This window comes from Podarcis pityusensis (assembly GCF_964106645.2).
Source record: "Podarcis pityusensis genome assembly, chromosome: 1".
In the NCBI taxonomy this organism is placed as follows: Eukaryota; Metazoa; Chordata; class Lepidosauria; order Squamata; family Lacertidae; genus Podarcis; species Podarcis pityusensis.
This window is the reverse complement of record NC_138028.1, coordinates 75,277,426-75,300,019: the sequence shown is the minus strand read 5'-3', so window position 1 is coordinate 75,300,019 and position 22,594 is coordinate 75,277,426. Positions and strand designations below refer to the sequence as shown.

At 44.3% G+C, this 22,594-nt stretch overlaps 2 protein-coding genes and 1 long non-coding RNA gene across 24 annotated transcripts in view; 2 read left to right on the top strand and 1 right to left on the bottom strand.

Moving 5' to 3' along the window:
- TNNT3 (troponin T3, fast skeletal type) overlaps positions 1–6,037 on the top strand; it is a 43,072-nt gene extending 37,035 nt beyond the window's left edge. For 20 of the 22 annotated variants that reach the window (XM_080999521.1, XM_080999525.1, XM_080999540.1 and 17 more), the window contains 3 exons: positions 279–319; positions 2,980–3,020; positions 5,647–6,037. In XM_080999521.1, coding sequence (XP_080855647.1) covers positions 279–319; positions 2,980–3,020; positions 5,647–5,744 — 180 coding nt within the window. In that variant the 3' untranslated portion in view covers positions 5,745–6,037. The remainder of the gene's footprint in view (positions 1–278; positions 320–2,979; positions 3,021–5,646) is intronic. The other 2 variants (XM_080999535.1, XM_080999527.1) reach the window with 2 other exon arrangements.
- A 2,671-nt stretch (positions 6,038–8,708) lies between these two features.
- On the top strand, positions 8,709–19,649 carry MRPL23 (mitochondrial ribosomal protein L23). Its single transcript, XM_081003129.1, has 5 exons — positions 8,709–9,097; positions 9,898–10,020; positions 11,749–11,831; positions 13,361–13,434; positions 19,378–19,649. Exons 1-5 carry the CDS (start codon positions 8,724–8,726, stop codon positions 19,540–19,542), a joined length of 819 nt encoding a protein of 272 aa, XP_080859255.1. The 5' UTR covers positions 8,709–8,723; the 3' UTR covers positions 19,543–19,649.
- On the bottom strand, positions 14,084–19,371 carry LOC308475779. The gene is made up of 2 exons (XR_013985382.1): positions 14,674–19,371; positions 14,084–14,213 (listed from the first exon to the last, which is right to left on the bottom strand). It is a non-coding gene; the product is annotated as an uncharacterized lncRNA (long non-coding RNA).
- Positions 19,650–22,594: the final 2,945 nt, after the last annotated feature.

The window sequence follows — 22,594 nt, the reverse complement described above, 5'->3', positions numbered from 1 at the left end:
AACTTGACCGATGTGCAGAATCTGCCCCATCGTGCTTGGACTCTGTTCTTTGATGGTATATAAGAATAGGGTATCTGTTGACGGACTCCCTGTTTAAGCATTTGCCTTGTGCTAGAATGTTAATGCAATCCTTTGCATTTTGCTTACAAGTTACGATATAAAGCAGAGATTTTTTAATGTGTTGCTCGGGACTATTTACCTCTTTCTGAGTACATGCTGCAAACATCTGGATTTGAAAAGTACCCCAAAGCCAATATAATTATCTCGATCTCTCTTAGATTTTATCACTACGTTGCAGGGTGGAGGCACTGTCCAAGTTGTAAGTACAAAGAGTTTGCCCACATGACAAAAGCAGCAAAAAAAGGCTGTTTTGCGTGCATGAGCCTCCTGCATGCCCAGAGTCCGGGTGCTCCAGGTTCACGCAGGACAGGAGGCTGGCACTCAGTTCCTGGCACAGAGAGCAAGAAGCTGAGCATTGGACATGGCGCTGTTCTTTCCTTCCATTCGCTCTCAGAGCAGGTTAAGCGGATGAATACGGGTGCAGGGTCACACATTGCAGAATGTAGTGGTTGTGCCTCTGGACCTCTGGATTCAGGCATCTTGTAGGTTAACTGGATGATGGCAGCAAAACAGGGGGACTGGGAATGAAGGGCAGGATCGGCAGAGAATTCTTGAATCCAGTGGTTATCTCAGGCTTCATAGAACGCAACCACAGAAATACGATGTCAGCCTCTTTCAATAGAATTATTTCTATAGGATCAGAGCTGCAGTCCTCAGATTAATCCATGGGGTGTATTTCATGGGGAGACCGGTGAGAAGCAGTGGCTGGTTAGGGAGATTCTTATAAGTTTGCCCATGTCCTACAGAGAATCCAGAACTGTGACTGTGTGCAGAGCCAGAGAGACAAGTTTAATGCGGGGTGGCCATCCTTGCCTTGCTCTGCTTGGGAGCTTCCCAGTGGCATCTCTCTGGCTCCTGATGGGAACAGCATGTTGGACAGGGTGGAGCATGATCTTGATCCAGCAAGCTAGTTCTTACGACATTTTCATGCTTGAATTAGAAATAGAAAAGGGACAATTGTTTTTAACACAGGAACTAGGTAGGGGGCAGGGGCAGGTAGGCGAGTCTATAATAGAAGGGAAATAAGCAAGGCAGCGGGACAAAATTCATACAAAAGAAAAGACAAAATTAGCATGAAAGGAAGGAAGAATGGAAAGAAAGCATTCTTGTTAGAGCAAAAGCAAGCCAAGTTGCTGTTCAGTGCTTGCCTGTAGCTTGCCGATTCTGTTCTTCCCGGGAGATTGAGTGCCATGCCTGCTGTCTTCAGCTTACTGCAGGTTTAGCAATGAAGGTAAGTCCTAAACCCTGAGGCTAGGCTGATGAGCAAAGCGAAGTTGGTTCCTTAACAAATACCTGATTTAAGAGGGCAATCCAAGAGCCATTAGGGAGTTCCACAAGGCAGATTTTGCCTGCAAAGTAAGTATACCCGGTGGCCAAGTTTTTCCTTTTCATGTCGTTCCGTTGCTTCTGGTGTTAGAGTCTCTTTGCTTCTGCTTGCCATGGAAATCCAAGATGGTGGACAACAAAATCCGAAATGGTGGACAAGGATGAAACGTGAACTCTTGCATTGGTTTAAAGTGTGTTTCAAAGGACAAGAAATAATATTGCTGGGTGACCTATTCAAGGACTCCTGAGAATAATATAAATATGGCTAATGAAGAATTTTAACTATGCTGAATTTGCCAGGGTCTAATAGGACAATTGTATTGTTTTCTCACCTTATTTCTTAGGGGCTGAGGAGCTGATTTCAAATGTCTGTGGTTTATGCCTACTTCTGATATTTCCTTCCTTTACCCTTTGGGAGCTCTTACTTTGGCTAACAATGTGGAGCATAGCATCAAGTGGATTACTTGATGACAAGTAGTGCATCTGGTTTGGATGCAGAGGACTCAGATTTGTTTGTGGACATTTCTGTGGGACACCCTCACATGTGGCAGAGGAGCATTTTTCTGTGCATTGGCTTCTTTCCATGTTGTAGCACAGTAATGTTTGGAGCCAATCGTATGTTCCATGCTATGTCCCAGCCATTGCCTTTCTTACCATGTGGAAGCAGTGGTGCTGCTGCTGTGGTAACATGAAGGGGATGTCACAGTCTTGGTTATGTAGCAGGTGGCTCCCTACAATTGACATTGGCAGTTTTTATCATTTCATTTATGCACAGGAAAACTTCCATTGCCATAAGCTTATGGGAGCACCTTAGTTTCTCCTCCCTCCTTTTAAAGGTTCCTTTGAGTCCCTTAGGGTGGAGGCTGATGTGGGCTTTGTGCTTCCAATGTGGCAGCTCCCAGGAGAAGCGTCAGAGTTAAGCTGAGCAAACTGAACTGGTTAAACTTCCAGCTTTGGAGTCCGTCCATTTCCAGCTCCTCTTCAGCACAGGTCATTCTCTGTGTTCCAAATCAATGTTTGCTAACTGGCTGGTAAATCTCCAGCAATGTTTATGGGCTGGGGAAGAGGCTGCAACTGAACTGTGAAGATGAGCAGGGGAAAAGGGGATGACATAACACATACATAGACAGCTCACTTCAGGAGCAGCATCATAATGCCTGTATTAAAATAAAAGCTTTCAAACTCTCCAGAGTTCCCAAGAAAGGTCATTTTTGATCTTCCTGTTCTTGTTTTCTTGCCACGATTTGACCAGCCATAATGTAGTCAGGTTCTTTGAAATAAACCTGGATAAACACTTTAACAGCATTTCTTGCTCACTGGGGTGCCGTTATAAACATTTAACAACTTTCCTGGTAAGTTTACTGCCGGTTAGCAATGTCTTTGTCTCTCAGCTTTTCATCCCAAAGGGAAGTCTTTAGGATCCCACCCTATCTACATGCAGCAGCCCTGCTGCCAGGTAACAACCACCCACCTTCCCTCCACTATGGGAAGTGAGATCACTTTTAAAAACCTCGTCACGTATGTTGTTTGCAGATCACCACCCTCAGGAACCGGATTGATCAGGCCCAGAAGCAGTGAGTAACCTCCTTGTCTCCCTCTCCCAGCCCAAAGTACAGAAAAATCCGCTCTCAACGCTTGTCAGCGGTCACTTCAGTCTTGCTGCCCTTCTTTTTGCTGCGAGGGGGATTGGGGAGAGGGGGAGAAGCAGGAATGACAAATTCCACCCCTCTCCCTTCCCCATAGTAAAGATTGGCGAAACTGAAGTGAATCTTACCATGCGAAAGAACCCACCCCTTTTCCCGCAATCTCAGCAAAGCTTACCTGGGGCTGTGCTGCAGTTCCTTTCTGCTTTCTGATACTGCAAGGAACAGGATGTAATAACACTAATCTCATCCACATTTGCTGGTACCACATGGACACCATGGGCCACCAACGGGTTCTTTTGAACTGGTCACCTGACCCTTTAAAAATTCCCTTTCCTCCTACCTAATTCAAATCCCTTCCTGCTTGTTTTGTTCCGTGTCTTCTTTGTTGCATGCGTCCACTAAGAAACCGAATGCATCAGAGATGAGGGCTACTGGGAGGGGAAGTTGTCAAAGATTGGGAATGGGTAGTTGGGGAAGAGTGGAAGAAAGGAGCAACTCCGTGCTTGCTTGTTCTTCGTACACAAGTCTATATTGGAACACAGGATGAAGATAGGAAGCAGCCTTACATAGATTCAGGCCATTGGTCCATCAAGCTCAGTATAGTCTACACTGAGGAAAGGAAAACAGCCAAAACGGCATGTCTCCTTATGCAGAATGGAATTAATGACAGATTTTTGTTTGTCTGAAGTCAATCTGTGTCATTCCAAATGATAAAAAACCAAGTATTAAGCGCTGGTGCCACTTGCCTCATGCTGAAGCATCTCATATTAATGAATAAACAATGTCAATTCCTGACAAGGTAAAAAAAGTATCAGCAGCATATTCCATTTGAGTGGACCTGTGTGGTCCAGATTTCAAAGATGAATTGAACTTTAAAATAATTTGCTTTGGAAAGTGTGGCATTCTAAAGTAAGAAGTGGCTCTTTATTGTTAAATCAGAACACTTTTTTTTAATAAAAGGAATATTTGAAAACTCTGAAGGAAAGTGCTCATGGTTTCATGCTGTATTTCAGTATAAATTAGGACCCAGTGATAACAATGGCAACAGAACAGCCATTGAGATGGATCCAGACGTTCTTGAGCTGGTCTGAAGCTTTTGCAAAGCAGCACTCCTAACAAGACCTGCTGCAACAATGCAGTGCCATCATCCTCATAAGCCATGTTTGCTATGTGGGCAGTGCAGGCAGAGATGTCAGCAATAGGATGCCAGTCTCTATTTTCTGAGAAAGCACTTGGCAGCCCCTTGTCTCTCATGTATAAGGTTTAATTTCAGAATAGAGTGTCCACCTGCATTAACTGACAGGTAAAGTATGCACTCTGTCTTCTCTGTGTGTATATGCATGTATGTCACTGTGGCAGATCCTCCCATAGGCGAACCTACTGCTGAACAAATCCACTGGTCTTGGTAGAAGCCATGTAAGCATTCAAAAGATACTCCTTGTTGCTGTTGCATCTGAATACCTTCCATGGATAAGTCAGTACTGGAAGTTTCCTAAGGAACCTTTATTCCAGGCAGTCCCTGGCTGCTAATCCAGGATGGTTTGCTGGGCAACTTGCAGTACCATCCAGCTATAAATAGTGTGCAAACTGTCCAGTAACTTCAGGAAGGAGCCTTATCAGGATGTGCATGGGAAGGTCAGGAGTAAGCAATGAACAAGCATTGCAAGAGGGATCTGCTGTTGCCACAGTGCGGAGACTCTAACACTAGACTAACTCACTCACCTGGAACTAGACCTAGCTCATGGCAGAAAGGTAAGTGCTGCGCATGTTTTGGGTGCTGTTTTATCTGCTTGCAAAATAAAGGAATTTGGAAATCATTTGAACCACCACAGGAGAACTGCGGGACTATCTCCTTGTTTCCTGGATCGGGGGTGGGGGTGAGAAGAGAATAGGTGATTAGTTCCAGTAAAGTTTAAAGGCATTTGTGCAATTCTGAAGAAAAAGTATTTTTGTGAACAGTTCATCAAATAAGTAGTAAGCATGATGCACTGTTTCAATCCATTTCTGCACATTGTTATCATTAATGGTTTAAGTCAAGAATGGGTAACTTCTGCATTCCCGGGGACCACTTTTTTGCGACACAGTGGTCCAGGAGCTGGAAGTGTATTTTACTGTCAGCATTGCCCTTTCATAAGTCCCCTGGCTACATAATAAACCTGGCACTACCTAGCTAAAAGGGCTTTACAGCTGTGGGCTACATGTGCTTAGCAATGTATGAAATCCAGAGTGATGCAATGCAATTTTCATTTCTGGAAAATCTGAAACTGGGGGCCTGTTGTCACTTTTTTTTACCACATGAGGTGAGGTAAATTTGCTTCTGAGGCCAGCTCATACCCATAGAAGGTCAGCTGGCCATCCCTTTTTTCAATGCTAAAACGTAACAACCTGGAACTGTGTTTCATGCACTTTAATGCTGATGCACCCAGTTAAAGGGACATCGGATCAGGCCTGTTCTGGTGACGAGAAATGTTGAGCGACTCGCCCACCGAAGGGTTGGTAAAGGATGTGTCTATGGCTGACGCGCTGACGTGTTTTTCTCGTATCTGTATTACAGCAGCAAGAAGGCCGGAGCCAAGGGCAAAGTTGGAGGGCGCTGGAAGTAAAGTTCCGGAAGGTGCCTGCAGGCAGAATCTTCAGCGGTGGCATGGCTAAAGATCGCTGGCCTCCCCTTTCCTCTTTAAACACAAATTCCGTTCCCTCGCCTCAGCAAAACCATAGTTGCAACATCAGCCTGGATTGCCTACTGCTTATTTCAAGGGCTCCCACATCTTCCAGAGCCAGCGCCCTGGAACGGAGATGACTCCCTGCTGACACCTCCTACGACCTGCTGTGTGTGTCCTTTTATTTTCCCAATCCCAGCCCTACACTGACTGCCCAGTAGATTGCAGTGTATGAATCACTTGGTTTTGTAAATAAAGTGTGACCGATAATGTACTTCAGCCATACACTCCTGACTAGTGTCTTCATTTACTTCCATTCTGTGATTGTCTTAGAATGCATCCCTCCCCCCGCTCCTGGAACCAGAATGTTTATTGGCCCAGAGGGTTGGTAGAATTTAGCCACAGACCATGAAATGTGTGCCAGTTTACACTCAGCAGTGGGGAACCTGAGGCCTTCCAGATGTTTCTGGACTCCACAACACTGCCAGGCTCAACAAGTGAGGCTAGGGATGATGGAAGTTGTAGTCGAACATCTGGAGGTATCACGGTATAAGTCATACTTGAATCCTATGCATATTTACTCAGAAGTAACTCCACTGAGTTTTCTTAGCTATCCACTATGACTACTCTTCTTAAATCCCTGTTAACTTTGTTGCATTGAGCCTCTAGGACAGGGATGGGGAACCTGTGGCCTTTCAGATGTTGCTGGACTCAACTCCCACCATTTCTGGTCACCGGACATGCTGACTTGACGGCTCACCCACATTTCCATTTTTCCTGTGATTTATAGGCAAGGATCCAAAATGTTTTTCTTTTGTCCACATTTGTCCACATTTTGTCCACATTTACAGCTGAATTGGAACAAACATCACTGCAGAAAACCTGACTGATATCCCCCCCCCCCCCGATTCAGGAGTAAGCAGGGGTTTTTCCTAGGGTGGGCCAAAAGATGGACCTCCTAGAAATCACATGACAAGCAGATGTGTGGATGATCCCCGTGTCTCATGGGAGCTCATGACCAAAAAAATCTGAAGGGCCATAGAAAGAAATGGGGAGAGGTATGCTGAGGGTTGCAGCTCCTCTTAACATGATTTGCTTTCGCGTACACTGCTTCCTTCACTTTACCCCCACAGAACTACTTGCCAATAAAGGAAAGGTAATTATTTGTTTACTAGCAGCCTCATATCTAGTGTAGCTCAGGAATTCTAAGAGACAAGGGTGGAGGGGAACCAGTGAATTTTGAAATCTGTGATTCAAATCAGTGCAATTTTGAAAAGTTCAGTCTGCCATTTTGACTCAAAGTAGTGCCCAGTTGTATCCAAACAAAGATGAAAACTGGTCCTTGAAATCTCAAACCATCAGGCAAAAATTTAGAATATCGTAAGAGGTGTCCAAAGGTATCACAAACAAACAACGTTCCAAAATATAAAGCAGAGGTGGCTGGCTGGAAAGATGGAACCACAAAAAATCTCATTCCTTTTTCAACACCCTCAGTCACATTCACAGACAAGAACTACACAGCATTGGATTCAGCCAGCAGGACCCCATTGGTGTGCATTAACTAGCTGTTTTGCACACCTGGAAAATGGGAATGTCCTCCAGGCTCCAGCACCACACAAATACTGTACAATAAGACGACCACCCGAGACAAGTTGGGCTCTGCACTCGCCTGACCTGCAAGATTTGAATGAAAACCATATGGACCAGTCCTTTTCCAGAATGTGGCCATAGGGTGAGGGAGCTCTGGCCTTTAAAGTTCAACATGCAAAGCATATTGCCAAGGATCTTTGGGAATGGCCATGAAAATACATTCAGGTTTGGCTCTGCTAAATAAAGAAATAAAGGCTGGCCATTCAGCTTGATCATAGCGAGGCATCAAGAGAGCTTTTCCCCCTTCCTAAATAGCTTGGAGACATCACTATTTGCTGAATCCACTGATTTTCCAAATAGCCACAAGAACAAGTTGAGATAGGGGAGTTCTGACTAAATTTTCTGCAAGCTTCACTGCCTTGCCGTGTCCATAAACTGAGCTTGTGAATAGGAATACACTCAGTTGAGTGCTTTACCTGCACAGTGTTCTCTAAACAAAGCTGAATGTTGGAAGATTCAGGACATCAAAGGCAAAGTTCCTCTTCACAGAGCACATAATTAAAATATGGAACTCATTGCCACAGGAGGCAGGGATGGCCACCAACTTGGGTGGCTTTAAAAGAGGACTTCTCAAACTTACAGAGGGCAATGGCTATGAACCATGATGGAGATGCTCTGCTTGTCTCATGTGCCTATAAGGAACAGGGGAGTCCCACTGACTGGCATATTTACAAGCCTCTCCCACCTGTCACCACCTTGGAACCACTTATCATGCAGTATCTCAAGGGGGAACCTGCGAAGTACGTCAGCATCACTTCTCTCAAATGAATCCCAAAGCGGACCAATTCCAGCTGTAGATGCACAAAAGGTCACCCTTCTCCTCCTTCCTTTCCGTAGCTCTGTGGAACAAGCAAGGGTCGCCGCGTCAAATGGGTGCAGCGAGTGACTTTCTAATTTAAATCCTCCGCGCATAGAAAGAGGGGCTTAATCGGAGGGAGCCCATAGAGATAGAAAATGATTTGTATGACACGCAACGTTCATTCTCACATTCCAGCTGAATGCAGCCGTACGCGCAGTACAATATGTAGGATCCTCCTCCACTTCCAAATCTCTATGGTGCCGTGTGCGGTTTCTTTGAATGAGAAGCGTTCCTGTCGTTTCACTGAGACTAACAAGGAACGAAAGCAAAGATGAGCTGCTCGTATCCGCAGATTTGAATTTCGACGCCCATACGCAATCAAACTTCCGGGTCCCTTCTGAGAAGTGGGCTCTGCTCGTAGAAAATGACAGGAACCCCCCCCCCCGGTATTTTAACGTAACTGAAATTAGGCAGCGCGTCTCTCCCAATAGTTTTTAGCTATCCCAAACGCAATGTAGCTGCATGAGGCTGAGCATTGGTTTGCGGCTGGTAGTGCAGCCCAATACGAATACTCGTACGTGCCTACTCCGGAGTAAGCCCACGGGAACAGAGTCCAAGGCCGAAAAGGGATCTGAACCAGGCAGCCTTTTGCTTCAACCGGAGGGATGTCTGAGCACTGAGGCTGGAAACCCTCGCGCCTGCAGCAGGGGCAGGGGAACAAAGGGGGCCAAAGGAGCCAACATTCACCCCAGACAACAGCCATCATCGCCGCTCTATAGGTTTCTACGTCTATGCGCTCCCCCTCTCGTAGCAAGATGTGCCCGCCCCTTCCGGGGGAAACGAGAGCGGAGGAGGAGGAGGAGGAGGAAATCGGGAATCATGGCCCGGCGAATTCTGTAAGTGGCCGGTAACGCGAGGGAGGGAGTTTCCCTCTGGCTCCGCTTCTGCGCCCCGTGCCGGGTGCGAGTCTGGCGGCGGCGGCTCCCGCTTCTTTTCAAAAGGGCTGCCGGGCTTAGCGAGGACCTCGCGGCCGTGGTGGCGGCGCAGCCCGGAAGGCGCTGCCCCCACTGACCTCCGGCGAGCGGGAGGCTCCCCGGGTCGAGTCCCAAGCGCGGCTCCTTCATAAACGCCACGGCGGGCGAAGCGGGGCAGGCAGAAGGAAGCGGCTTCCTAGCGCAACGGGCAGTGTTGCCATGCATGGTGCCCGCCAGACGCCATTGGCCAACAATAAATCCTGCATTGCAGGGGGCTGGACTAAATGACCCTCGGGCCCTTCCAACTCTACGGTTCTAGGAACTCCCGCCATACCTGGCCAGGCTGATGGGAGTTGCTCAATGAATATATCCCTATTTCTGTCACTGTGCTCTACTGTTTGGAGGTCATCAAATAGAAAATCCAGTTATATGATTAAAATTAAGCAAATGCAGGCTTTTTGCTGTGCATCGTCTTTGTTTAGTTGGAGTTGCTTGGAACAGAATAAATTCATTTAGATCACCTTTCCTTAAGAGATAGATGTATAAGGAAAAAGAAGCAGCTTGTTCTTTAAAACTAAGGTTTCATAGCAGATTTATTCTTTTTATTTATAGCTTGATGGCGAGTTTATGATTCCCACTTCCTGGTAATAAATGTACTTGAAATAATTTGTATTAAGAATTCCAGTCCCCCCAATAGAATTGTTTATTACTTCTGTCTATAGATATCCCCTGTACCAGTATGGAAATCCTCAAACAAGGGTTTTCCGGACAGATTACTTCTTGACAATGGTGAGGCCTGGTGTTCCGCAGCCAGAAGACACTGTGCAATTCCGCATCCCCATGGAGTAAGTACATACAAGGAAAGGAACGTCTGCTTATCGGGTTAAAATGAAACACTTCCAGAAGACATCTCCCCAGAATGTTGCAAGTATTCTGGGTCCAAAGGACAAAGACAAGGCTTAGAATCATAGAAGGGATTCAGGGGTCATCTAATCCAACACCTGCAATGCAGCGTACTCAGCTGAAGTGTCCATGACAGATGGCCATCCAACCTCTGCTTAAAAACCTCCAAGGAAGGAGAGTCCACCACCTCCCGAGGGAGTCTGTTCCACTGCTGAACAGCTCTTACTGTCAGAAGGTTTTTCTGAATGTTCAGTCGGAATTTCCTTTCTTGTAACTTGAATCTATTGCCTTGAGTCCTACCCTCCAGAGCAGGAGAAAACAAGCATGCTCCCTCTTCCATGTGACAGCCCTTTAGATATTTGAAGATGTCTATGATATCTCCTCTCAGTCTCCTTTTTTCCAGGCTAAGCATAGCTAACTCCTTCAAGCACTCCTCATAAGGCTTAGTTTCCAGACCCTTGATCATCTTGGTTGCCTTCCTCTGGATACATTCCAACTTGTCAACATCCTTCTTAAATCGTGGTGCCCCGAATTCAACACAGTATTCCAGGTGTGGTCTGACCAAGGCAGAATAGAGTGGTACTGTTAATTCCCTTGATCTGGATACTATCCAGTGGTGGCCTTCCAAACAGGTTGAAATGTCTGGGCTCTCTTCAAGCACAGCCTCACATAGATCTGATTTGTATGTCACATTATTCCAAACTATGACATAATGGGAATTTGCGGGATCCTGGGGACTGCTTTGTTCCTCCCTAGTTCTCCTGCTGGGCTTGGCTGAGTTGAGCTTAGCCTTTGCTGTCTGAACCCGGGTCATGAGTTAGCTCTCCAGGACAAGCAGTGAGCCATAAACCATGGACATGCCTTGGTCACGATTAGTCTGGTGAAAGCTAAATTATGAGCCTGGCTTTGTAGAGCATGCTAACCCAAGGCATGGTTTATCTTAGCGCAGCAACAGAATAACTGTGGAAGAGCAATGCAGCCATGATCTCCTCACACAGAGCCTGTACGTTTGTGTGTTCATTGTCAAGCAATGGTTAGGCTTAGTTGATGGGCGAACCAAAACAAAGAATGCATGTCAGTCATCTAGCCTGGAGGTGACAAGTGCATAGGTTGGTTTCTCCAGGAAAAGACCTAACAGCTACTCCTGGGTAACTAGAATCCACAGCCAACAGTAGCTCTGTTGTGTCTGGGTTAAGCTCCAGGTTTGTTTTTTTTTACTCTTGATTTGTGTTAATAAAATCTGCACCCCCCTGCCAAATATATTTCTCCCAAAGACATAGATTGTTACGTAGCTATCTTAGGTAAAGGTAAAGGGAACTCTGACCATTAGGTCCAGTCATGACCGACTCTGGGGTTGCGCGTTCATCTCGCTCTACAGGCCGAGGGAGCCAGCGTTTGGCCGCAGACAGCTTCCAGGTCATGTGACCAGCATGACTAAGCCGCTTCTGGCGAACCAGAGCAGCGCACGGAAATGCCGTTTACCTTCCCGCCGGAGCGGTTCCTATTTATCTACTTGCACATGACGTGCTTTCAAACTGCTAGGTAGGCAGGAGCAGGGACCGAGCAACGGGAGCTCACCCCGTCGCGGGGATTCTGATCTTACCATTTTTTAAAAATATATATGCTAGAAGTGTTTCTTTCTGTGTTGTAATTGTTTGCATTTGGTGCAGAATGACAAGAGTGGAATTGAAGGATTACCTTGAAAGTATATATAAAGTGCCTGTGGCTGCTATAAGAACCAGGATACAGCATGGTGAGTCTTCTGTATACATTTGAAGGGCACTTGGAGTTCTGTTTTCCAACAGAACTCTTTCAGTTTATTCCTCCCTCCCCCCCCCCAATTAATTCTCTCTTATTTGGAAAGGCAGTTGTTCGCTATTATTGATGCCCAATACAACAAGATTATATTTCTTTCTAATTGAAACAGTTCCTGTATTGATGTTGTTATCATCTCTGTCTTCTTATTCCTGGGAGGATCACATGTGGATTACACTCTATCCTTAATGATTCATATATAATCCTTAGAATTTACTAATTATCCAGCCATCCTCTGGGGGGATTGTGGTCAAAGCTAAAAATTTGGGAAAGGTGGCCCTGAAACAAATGAGTGTTCAGGTCCATCTTCATAAAGTTCAAAGGCATAAACCAAACTCAATTTTGGACAAGGAAACACAATGGAAAATGTGTTTGCATTTGTCCAAAATTGATTATTGCCACCTATCCCAGGACTTAGGAATGTTATGGTCTGAAGGCCCACCATCTTGCTGAAGCTGAACAGATCTGCATCTGACCAGTACTTGGGTGGGAGACTCCTTCAGAACCACACACCTGCTGCAGAAGAAAGGCAGGAAATCTAAATGGAAGAAAATGCAGTCCTCAAATTCAATCCAGCCCCTTTGTAAGAAAGTCTGGAGTATGGTTTTCCTTCAAGAATATCGTTGGTATAGTAGAGAGCAGTAGAGACTCAGGATTGCAAGATTGGTTAGGAAAGTAAATCTTTTTAGATAACAAGCTTCAAATTTATAAGAGAGAGAAAATGAACATATAAAGGAGATGGATAAGTAAAGGGCAAAAATGTGAGGTTTGCTAAAGCACCCTTAGCCAAATAAATGAGACAAACTGTGCTGAACTTTCTAACCATGCTGAGTGCTTTATTGTCTGTGAGCACAGTCCACTGGGAGTTTGATTTCTATGAACTTTCCATCCTCCTTATAGAATCCTAAACCACTGGAAACTAGTACGTGTGCATGAGGAGAGAGAAGGGTGGGGGTTGAGGAAATATAATGAATGTGTGGAGATTTAGCTCAGACTGTTCCAATGTGTATATTTTCTGGGTTCTGTATTAATTGTAAATACTTACATCATTTTAGAAACAGAAATGACACTTTCTGCTGTGCATAGATAAGGATGGCAGGTCAGGCTGAGGAACTTGAACTGTGCCAATGTGGATGCTTCTCTTAGTTTAGTAAAAAGTTTCTCTCTTGTACCGTGACATAATATGTGGATTTAAAAAAAATATATACTGATGCTTTACATTAATTATCTTTGTGTGTTGCTATGACCTACAGCTCATGCAGTTAAATAGAAAGTTGATTACAGTGTAAAACAGCATCATGGGCAGTAAAACTACATCCTTGGCACTCAGGAAGGGCAGCTGGTGAGACTACAAAACTCATTTCCCCCAAAGATCAGAACCAACTCTAATTGAAAAAAACATTTATTAGGGAAGGGTGGAATTGCTAGTTTGTGGAAAGTGAAGTGAAGCCTTCATATGCTTAACAGGTTCAATGAAGCAGAGGGATCACAGAAACCGACGAATCAAGAAGCCTGATTACAAAGTTGCTTATGTACAGCTGGTGAGTAAATGCATTTCTTAAGTGGCTGGGCCCAAACATTCTAAATCTTAAAAATCATTAAAGTTAATGCAATTTAGGCGGATCTGCATAATGTTCCTTCATTTACACAGAGTAGTTTTTGGTAGATTCTCTCTTTTTCAGTTGCCTGTTTTGATTGGATTTATTTCCCTTTTAAGAACTAATAGTGTTATTATTATTATTTACTTTTTATTAAAGATTTTATTCGGTTAGAAAAATACCTGCACTGTCTCTATTTTCAGGTCGCATAGTCTTTTCTACAAATCAGTTACATTCGATGTGAGACATTAATGTTGTACACGGTATAAGGTTGGGGGAGAGAGGGGGTAGACTTAAATTCTTTTACATAATGTATATGTGGGGTTTTTGCATCAGCGTCACTTGGGTAGGTTCTCATTAATTTTTATTTATTGACATATTTATCTCACATTCTTGAGGGGAGAGGCTGGGCCAGGATGTTACAATTCTGAGGGCTACAAGAAGGTGACTGAGAAATTGTTTAAAGTGCTTTTATCCCCAATGTTCACTGTTTTCTTAGTGCAGCAGTTCATGGACTCAGAATGTTGACTCTGTGGTGCTAATGTCATGTCCATTCTGCTAGTCTCACAACTGGATTCTCACTTTTTTTGCAGCAGCAGCTGAAGAACACAGATTTGAACAGGACAGCTGTAGAGTGAAATCGTTTAATCTTACTGGCAATATTAGTATCAATTCTCTTTTAATTTTTGGTATCCTCAGCGTGTAGCCAAAAATTGTGTTTGCTCTTCTCCCGGCTCAGGAACTGGAGGGGTTTCATATGCCTTGCTGCATTGGGCTTCATGGATCAAAGTCTTGCTGTTTTGGACCTGTGAAGCTCAGGGAGGCTGCAGAGATCAGCTCCTCCTGCTCCTTTCAGGCTTGAGAGAAGATCAGGGAGCCTTGCTGAACTTCACAGGTGCTCTTTTGATGCAGACAGACAGACCTATAGGTTTGTGTGTGTGTATCCTCACTCCTTCTGTGCCCTGCACACTCTTTGTATCTTTTGGCTCCCTGATAATTAACTATTGCATCTTAATGAGTTGCTGATCTGTGAGATGACTCTTCATTCTTTCTCTTTTAAGCCACCTTTAGTTAACATTTTCAGAGACAAATGGAGAAGCTCTTCTTCAACCTTAACGGGTTTGTCCTTATCTGTGCAAAGTTTCTAGGTTGACCTTAATCTTGCTCTCAACAATGACTCACCTTCGGTTCCTCATGACTGGGAAGTCTTTGAACCAATAGTCATATTTTTTTAAAACCTACTTCTCATTAGTTTTTAATTAGTGGCTAATCCTGTAGGGCTCCTGTTATGTTTTTCTTGCTTAGTTGTGCGTAACTCAGTATTACATTAGAAATAATATTACTCATGAATGACGTAGGAGGAAAAACATTGCTAAGGCCTGATTTATATCAAATGGATGCATTTGAGGTGGTGGCCATCATAAATCAGGTACCTCCCCTAGGCTCTGTTTGCAAAGGTGAGCTAGGATGCTCTAGCTTCCTGCCTTGGTTCGTGATGTGGTATCATTTTCACAAAGAGCTAGTCCAGGATGAAACAGACAAGAAGAGAGTCCTTGGTCATTTCGAGGTTCTTTTCCGTCCTCCTTCCTTTGCTTCAAACCCTGCTTCACCCCTTGATTGGAGTAAACAAGTCCAAGGCTCAAACAAGTTCATGTTTCTTAGACGTTCTGGGTAATCCTTTAAGAAAGCCATCTGTTTTGGAAGGTTTTCATGTTTGCCTCCTGAAAGAGTCAGTAGGTGGCAGCATTATTCTTCCCTGTATTCTTTGTCTTTGGTTGCTGGCATTCTTACGCATCTGAGAAATATTGTTTTGTCTTGAAGGCAGCAGTTACGTTTCCCTACTCTGGAAGTCATCAGCTTCTAGTTTCCAGGGCAACTTATGCAATATAATATGCACACATTAATCATTGCATTTCAAGTGTTGGAAGATGAAAACCCTGATGTGTTAGACATCATATAACACATAGCCGTACGGGCGAGAGTAGAGAATTGACTCGCATGCACAAGGACCAGGTTGTCTGGAAGATTGAGAACTCTTTTTCCCCCCCCACACACCGAACTTGGCAAGTGAATAGTTCAGCGCAGGTGGTATTTGTCTCCCACTGCAAATGACCTCAAATTAGTGCTTGTGGTCAATATCACCTTCAGGAGTTTCAGGCTGTTCTTGGTGTGCTCTCTCCCTTCTTCCCGAGGAGAAAACGTTTTGTAGCCTTAATTATGATGCAGAACTAATGATTGACTTTTATGCTTCAAAAACTAGAACCAGGTTATATATCAAAATGGAAACTGCTTCTGTGCCTGGAGAACCTCAGCTGCTCTCTGCCCTTCTTCCCTCGCCTCCTGCTGTTAGTGAGGTTCAGGCATGCAAGATCTGCGGGTGCATTTACCAGGTTAGCTGATGCCAAATCACTTGAGAAGGGTGTGTGACCTAGTGGCTAGCATAATCGTCTTGGAACCTTCTAAAAACTCAGAAGCTTGTTGCTTCGAATAGTTCATGGCTGGCACGTGTGATGTGGTTTGGGGGTCGTGCAAACTATGACAGCTGTGTTCTTGGTTGTTGTTGTTTTGCAGCCTGCTGGTTCTGTTGTAGAGTCACTGTTCATCAAATTACAGTGCAGTCAACAACTTCACCTGGTAGAAGTAGTAAGGCACTTCTCCCTTCTCCCCGGTTTGGATCCCGTTACAGTCATGTATGCCTTCAGAACTTCAAGGCGAGATTTGCGTAAAGGACTATTCATGGAGCTGCCCTTGGATGGCTCTGTGGAAGCTTCAGCTGCTGCAGAACACGGCAGTCCGTCTGACGGGTGTGGGTCTTTGAGATCATAGTAGACCTTCCCTGGTTGGAGCAAAGTGGTTTGTTTGTAAGGTTCATTGCTCCCATAGCTGTAATCCTATCCTAAACGAGACCCATAGCAAATGTCCATTGACCCTGCTGAGAGATTTTGTCCATGGGTCCTAAACAAATGGTTGTAAATGTGGCAGAAGTTCAGATTTGACTTTCAGTGAGTAATAAACCACCATCTTTTACACTTGCGGCCTTTGCTATGACAAAAGATATAGGGTTTCTGTATGGATATTTAGCCCTCTGTGTGTAGTTATTCCTCTGGATATAGTTGAAGTTACAAAATAGTCAAGTTAAACCAGCTACTGAACATGCACAGTAACTATTTTTCATAAAGCTTTCAGCACTCCGGAATCTGACCAGTGCAAAATTACTGCATGGTATTGTGAGGATTTATAAGGCTTTCAGTTCTGAGAGTTCAATGTAATGTCTTGGCTGTTTCAAATCCTATCTGGCCGCTGGCCAAGATCAGCATTTCTCGGCAAAACAAGAGGTGGAAAGAGCCAACTTGTCTGCACTGACTTCTATTTATTAAAAGGTTCCAGAAACAGATTGACTTCTGCTCAATATTTGATTTTGACCAGCCTTGGAACTGGGAACTGGGAGCACTTTCCCTAGATAGCTGGAAGGGTATTGTCTAGTTCTGCTATCACGTCTGAGCATTGCTCTATGCCTTCTTACTTGAAACAAATGAAGAGGATGGGAAAGAGATGTAGCATTTCGTGGAAACATCTGCCCTGAGCAGTATACTTTCAGCCTCCCAACTCTGTGACTAGGGTTGAGTGTGCAGAAGAAAAGTTCAAGGGCTAGCACCTTGGCTCATCCCACAGACCATATCCTTGCGCTTTGAGAACAGAAGGTCCCATGTCTACCATAAGACAAGGCCTCTCAGTTTTCAGCTTGGCAGTAACCCCAACCCTGGTATATGTAGAAGCATCACTCAGTGACGACATTGTGCAGGCAAGGAGAAGGGACAGGTGGCAACCATGCTAATGTTGCTTGGTGACTTTCCAATGCTGCCCTTGGTGTCTATACTGGAGTTATTTTTGTTGCTTTATTTTGTTTTTTAGTTTCTTTAGAACTAAGGTGGACAGCAACAGCACACACCCAAAATGCTCCCAGGTGTTAAAAGCCCTTTCTCTCTCTTTCTTGTGTTGTTTCTGGAAAATGTTCACGCTTGGATTTCAGTAGACCTCCGGAACAGTTATCAAAAATGTTTCTGGGATCTTTCCTAAAGGGCAGAATTAGAGGTGCAGGACAGAGAAATTGCATTTGGCAATGGCATGCAGGGGTGGAAATGGTCTCTTATGTATGTAGGGGTCTGACCTCCTATGTTAGAACTTGGAATGACATAGTAGTGCTTCTGCTTTGAGGCCTGGATCTCTGTAAATTAGGACCAAGATCTATCACCTGTTCTGTAGGGTGAGAAGCCATAGATGTAGCAAGCTAAATTTGCACCTTCTTGTGGGCCTAGTTCCCTTGTGCACACATCCAAAATCATTGCAGGAGACCGCTATCATTGGCAAAAGCTCAGTTAGCTTGCAAAGCAAAATTTGATTTGTAGAAATGCAGCAAAAATGCTCATGTCTTCTGAGTTTTATATGCTGTTGATTTCCAAGTTCTTTAGGGGTGGGCTAAAGCTGTGAAGGTATTTTGGAAAGTAGTTTCAAAATAGCCCCAGACAATATTTTTATAACACCTCTTTCTATGCGACGTTATTGTCTGATAGTTTTATTATACCAAATTCTCTACTTGAATTGAATGGAAAGCTGACAGGGTTGATTTTAATGAGGTTGTCAACACTGCATACACTATGGAAAAATAAAGAGATAATGTCAACGGAATAGAATGCTGTCCTCGAATAATAGGTTCCTGCTGTTAAATAAAAGCGAAAAGGTCAGCTGATGATTGTTTTCCAAATGGGAGACGTTGAGTCTGTGGCAGCGCTCTTTGTGCTGGCATAGACTCTCTTCATTATGGGGAGTGATTGCTGTAAATGTAATCCTACATTTCAGGAATTACATGTATTTCAAGAATCACTTTTTATTTCCTATCGTTACACAGTTTTGTCTAGCAGATCATTTTCCTCGGTCTGTTGTGCAGCAGACATGGAGACACTCAATAGCCATGGTCTGTGCTGTAATGCACGCTCTCTCTCGGTTACACACACACACACACACACACACACACCTGGACCAAATGCTACCAGACCCAGGGTTGAGAAGATCACTGAAAATCTTCCCTAACTGATCCACTTCAGTGGTGATTCTGTCCCCACCACTTTTGTATCTATCTTAAAGGGGGAAAGTACCCATAAAACTGCTGTTTGCCCCCTAGCAATTTTAACCACATGGAGGTGCATTTGTCTTCTCTTGATACATTATTCTGGGGGGAAAGAATGAGTTGAAGAATGTTCTGAGGTAACCCAAGACCATCTGCTGGATCGGTGTTGTCACTCACACCTGCTGCAATCGAGAAATGCAATTTTGTAAATGTATACAGTCTTTCAATATGTTCTCTCCAGCAATTGATCTTTTGGCTAGGCAGGAGCATCTTTTGATCTGACCACCTGCTTCCTGAATGTACCACAAACCCTTGCACCATATTTCCTAAGTCACAGTTTTCTGCATGGACATCTGGGTCATTATTGAACCAGTGCTGGATATTTGCCTGTCTGTTATTTATGTAGTAAGTGGCACTGAGAGAGCCAGTGTGATGCGGTCATTTGGCACGAAGGCTGAGGTGTCACAGGTTCAAACCTCACTTAACAGTGAAGCACACTGGGTGATCTTAGGCCAACAGAGTGACCAGTCCGTCTTGCAGGGTTTCTGTGAGAATAAAAAAGGGGGAGGGATTTATGCTACCCCTGTGCTCTTTGGAGGAAAGGTAAGGTAAAATATTCTGCATCTAACTTCCTACAAGCTCTGCTGAGTCTTTTGGGGGTTGGCAGTAACGTTCTGGACCAGCTGAAACTTCCCACAGCTGTCCAAAGAGTTGTAGCTGCTACCGGAACATGAGATTAAGCATTTGTTTTCTATCTTTAGGCTGCGGGACAAACTTTTCAGTTTCCAGACTTGTTTCCAGAAAAAGAAGAAGTCATTGAGCCTGGCTCTTTTGAAGATACCCAGAAGAAATTTATGGAAGATGAGAGGCAGAGGCAGAAAGGCGACCCCAGGCAAGCAGACGTTCCCTACTGGTTTGGACTTTGATGGAAGCAGCTCGGAGGGACTCAGACCATTGCACCCAGGATGGGTTCTCATCTTGTACTGTCATTATGTGGACGTCATCCCCACTTCTATAAATCCTTTTGAAAATACACTGCTCATACTCCTTTTGTGCAGCAGGATCACTTCAGCTCTTTCCATTTCAGCTCATGATGTTCCTTTTTGTGGATGGAAATGCTAACTGCTCTATCCATCCCGAAGGCCTTTTCCATTTAGGCTGTTGCTCTCCCCTTTTCCTGGTCTGAATAGTTTATTTCAACGCTGTTCACTGGCATATAGAAAGGCTGGGACAGCCAATACTGTAACCATGAGGGCCATATGCAAGATTTGGGGTGACCTTTGCTATCTCTGAATTGGCATAAATAAAAAAATTGTCCAGGAGCAACTTAGCACTAAGTTCCATTTCATGCGACTCAATGTGGTGCCTTCCATGGTTCTAGATTCAGGTAGGTAGCCGTGTTGATCTGATGCAGTCAAAATAAATTAATAAATTAAAAAAATTGTCCAGTAGTACCTTAGAGACCAACTAAGGTGCTACCGGACAATTTTTTAATTTATTACGACTGCGTCAGACCAACACGGCTACCGACCTGAATCTGAACTGGCAGACAGCCTCATACTTTGGGCACCTCACACTGTTTCAGGGATGACCCTGTTGGATGTGTGGGATTGAAGTGGGAACCATTAATGAGACACTAGCACGATGGCGTATTTGGGAGTGGAGGTATCGCGCAATGTCTTCCTGCAGCCTGAAAGATCGTTCTGAATTTTCAAAGCGTGTAAACACAAACTGAGCTCCTGACCCAGTAAAAGGCACTGCCTTGCCCACTTAGTTATTGTGTGTGTTGTCCGTGTGTTGGCTTTGTCTATCAGGATTCTCAAGTCATTGCATAAGGCTGCACTTCTCTCCCCGACTTGAATCAGTTACAGTGACTTGGGAAAAGGTTGCCATTTGCCTCGATTCTTGTTTAAAGAATTCTTTGCGCTTTTGTGTATGCTTAGTCCTGCTTTCCATTTTCTTATCTCTTATTTTTCAAGTTTGTTTTTCAGTTTTCAATGAAGATGGCACAACATTAGGCAGCCTGCTCTGTGGAAGCTGAGCTCTCTTGCTTTTTAGGGAAATACTAATTCAGATTTTGTGGTCTGTGGCTGGATATCCCAGAGGCCTATGCTGCTACCTAAACCACCAGTGTGTGCCTCAATAAACATGACCCTTTCCCCTCCCCGGTTCTCTTTAATTCAGCAAAGCGTCTGCCACTGTTTAGTAGGAGGGGAAAACATGCTGGATGTGACAGACTATGAGCATTTTTCTGTTGTTGAGCTCCAGAGCTGCACTGTGCCCAGCCAAAGGCTGGGGCTTTGTTGACTTACTCGCTGCAATAGACCTAAGCCCTTGTGACTGGTGCACATAGCCTAACCTGGCTTATAGAGGTTGGCTTAGCTTGCGTACCTTTCTTTATATCCAGACTCCTTTAGAATCCTGAGTGATCAGTGGGTCAGGCTTGCTTAAGCCTGTGGATGACCCACTTTCCCTTGGGATCTTCCTTTCCCCTTTTGCTAGCCAGCTATGCAATTATTCCACTGTTACTCAATCAAAAGCAGGAAGCCAAGTTGATAGACCATTGTCTCCCAAGAGGGAATAATATTTGAATCCCAAGGCAAAGCACATTCAGTGCAACATAATAGACGTATAGAAGTCTGAAGGGGACAGTTTCATACATCTACCAAAGTGTTGGGGTCATTCTTACTCATATCACCTGCTTTTTAATTAGAAGTTTAATTCATAAAATTTTCCCCACCAAAATATTGCCTCTACACACACACACACACATATATATGCAGTTGTACCTTGGAAGTGGAACGGAATCTGTTCCGGAAGTCTGTTTGACTTCCAAAACGTTCAAAAACCAAAGCGTGGCCTCAGATTGGCTGCTGGAAGTTCCTGCAGCCAATCAGAAGCCCTGTTGGACGTTTGGCTTCCAAAAATCGTTCGCAAACTGGAACATTCACTTCCAGGTTTGCCGTGTTTGGGAGCCCAAACTAGAAGTAAGCTGTTCAAAAACTAAGGTACGGCTGTATATATATATATATGTGTGTGTGTGTGTGTGTGTATGTGTATGTGTATGTGTGTACAGAAGCAATTAATACATTTTTTTCTTTAAGCTGACTTGAGCAAGTTTCCAGCTTAGATATAAGGATGCTCTGTTCATCCTATGATACTTAACCTGGTTCACACAGCTCCTAGTAGGGCATTTCTTCCTGACTCCCTTTCCCACATCAAGACTTTGGGCAAGGAGAAAGTGATTGCCTGGGGATTCACTTGTGCTAAGCTGCTTCTGGTGAACTTTGGCTTCATTTTTGCATAACATTGCTGCTCGACTGAATATGCCCTCGGAACAAAAAAATACCACCAGCAGAAGTTCTTCAGATGTGAAGGTGGAAGGTAGTGGAAAGCTAGGAGATGAACAGGGCACAGAGAGAATTAATCCCCACCCAGTTTCTTCTAGCTACACCCATGGGCTCTACACTGGAGCCTGGATGGCTGGACAGAGGAATTGTTTGGGGATGAGGATATTTATTGAATGTGGTGCCAGCTTGTCCTCTTGTGTAATTCTTCTACAGATGTACAAAACAACACAGAATGTCAAAGCTTGGTGAGTGCTTTGGCTTCTACTCAACTGATCTGTCTGGATGGTAGATTATTGATCTTTGGGGTGGTCTTTGGGAGGCAAAGGGTCATGATTCGTGCTTTCTTAACCAGCAACATAGCGAAATCTCCGAATAGTGAAATGGATAAAGTGGACTTTAGTCCACAAAGGCTTATACCATAATAAAAGTTAGTCTTTACAATGTCTCCAGCCTTGTGCTTACTGTTTTTAAATTCAAAGTGGGTGATCATTCTGAAGGTATCCCTAGTTTGTTTTTTAATAATTTGCTTGCAGGCTGAACTGCTTCATTCCATTCAATCTCTTAATTCTGAAACTCAAGGAGTCAGCCCATGAAACTTAGTAGTACAGTCAAGGCAGGTAAAAAATGT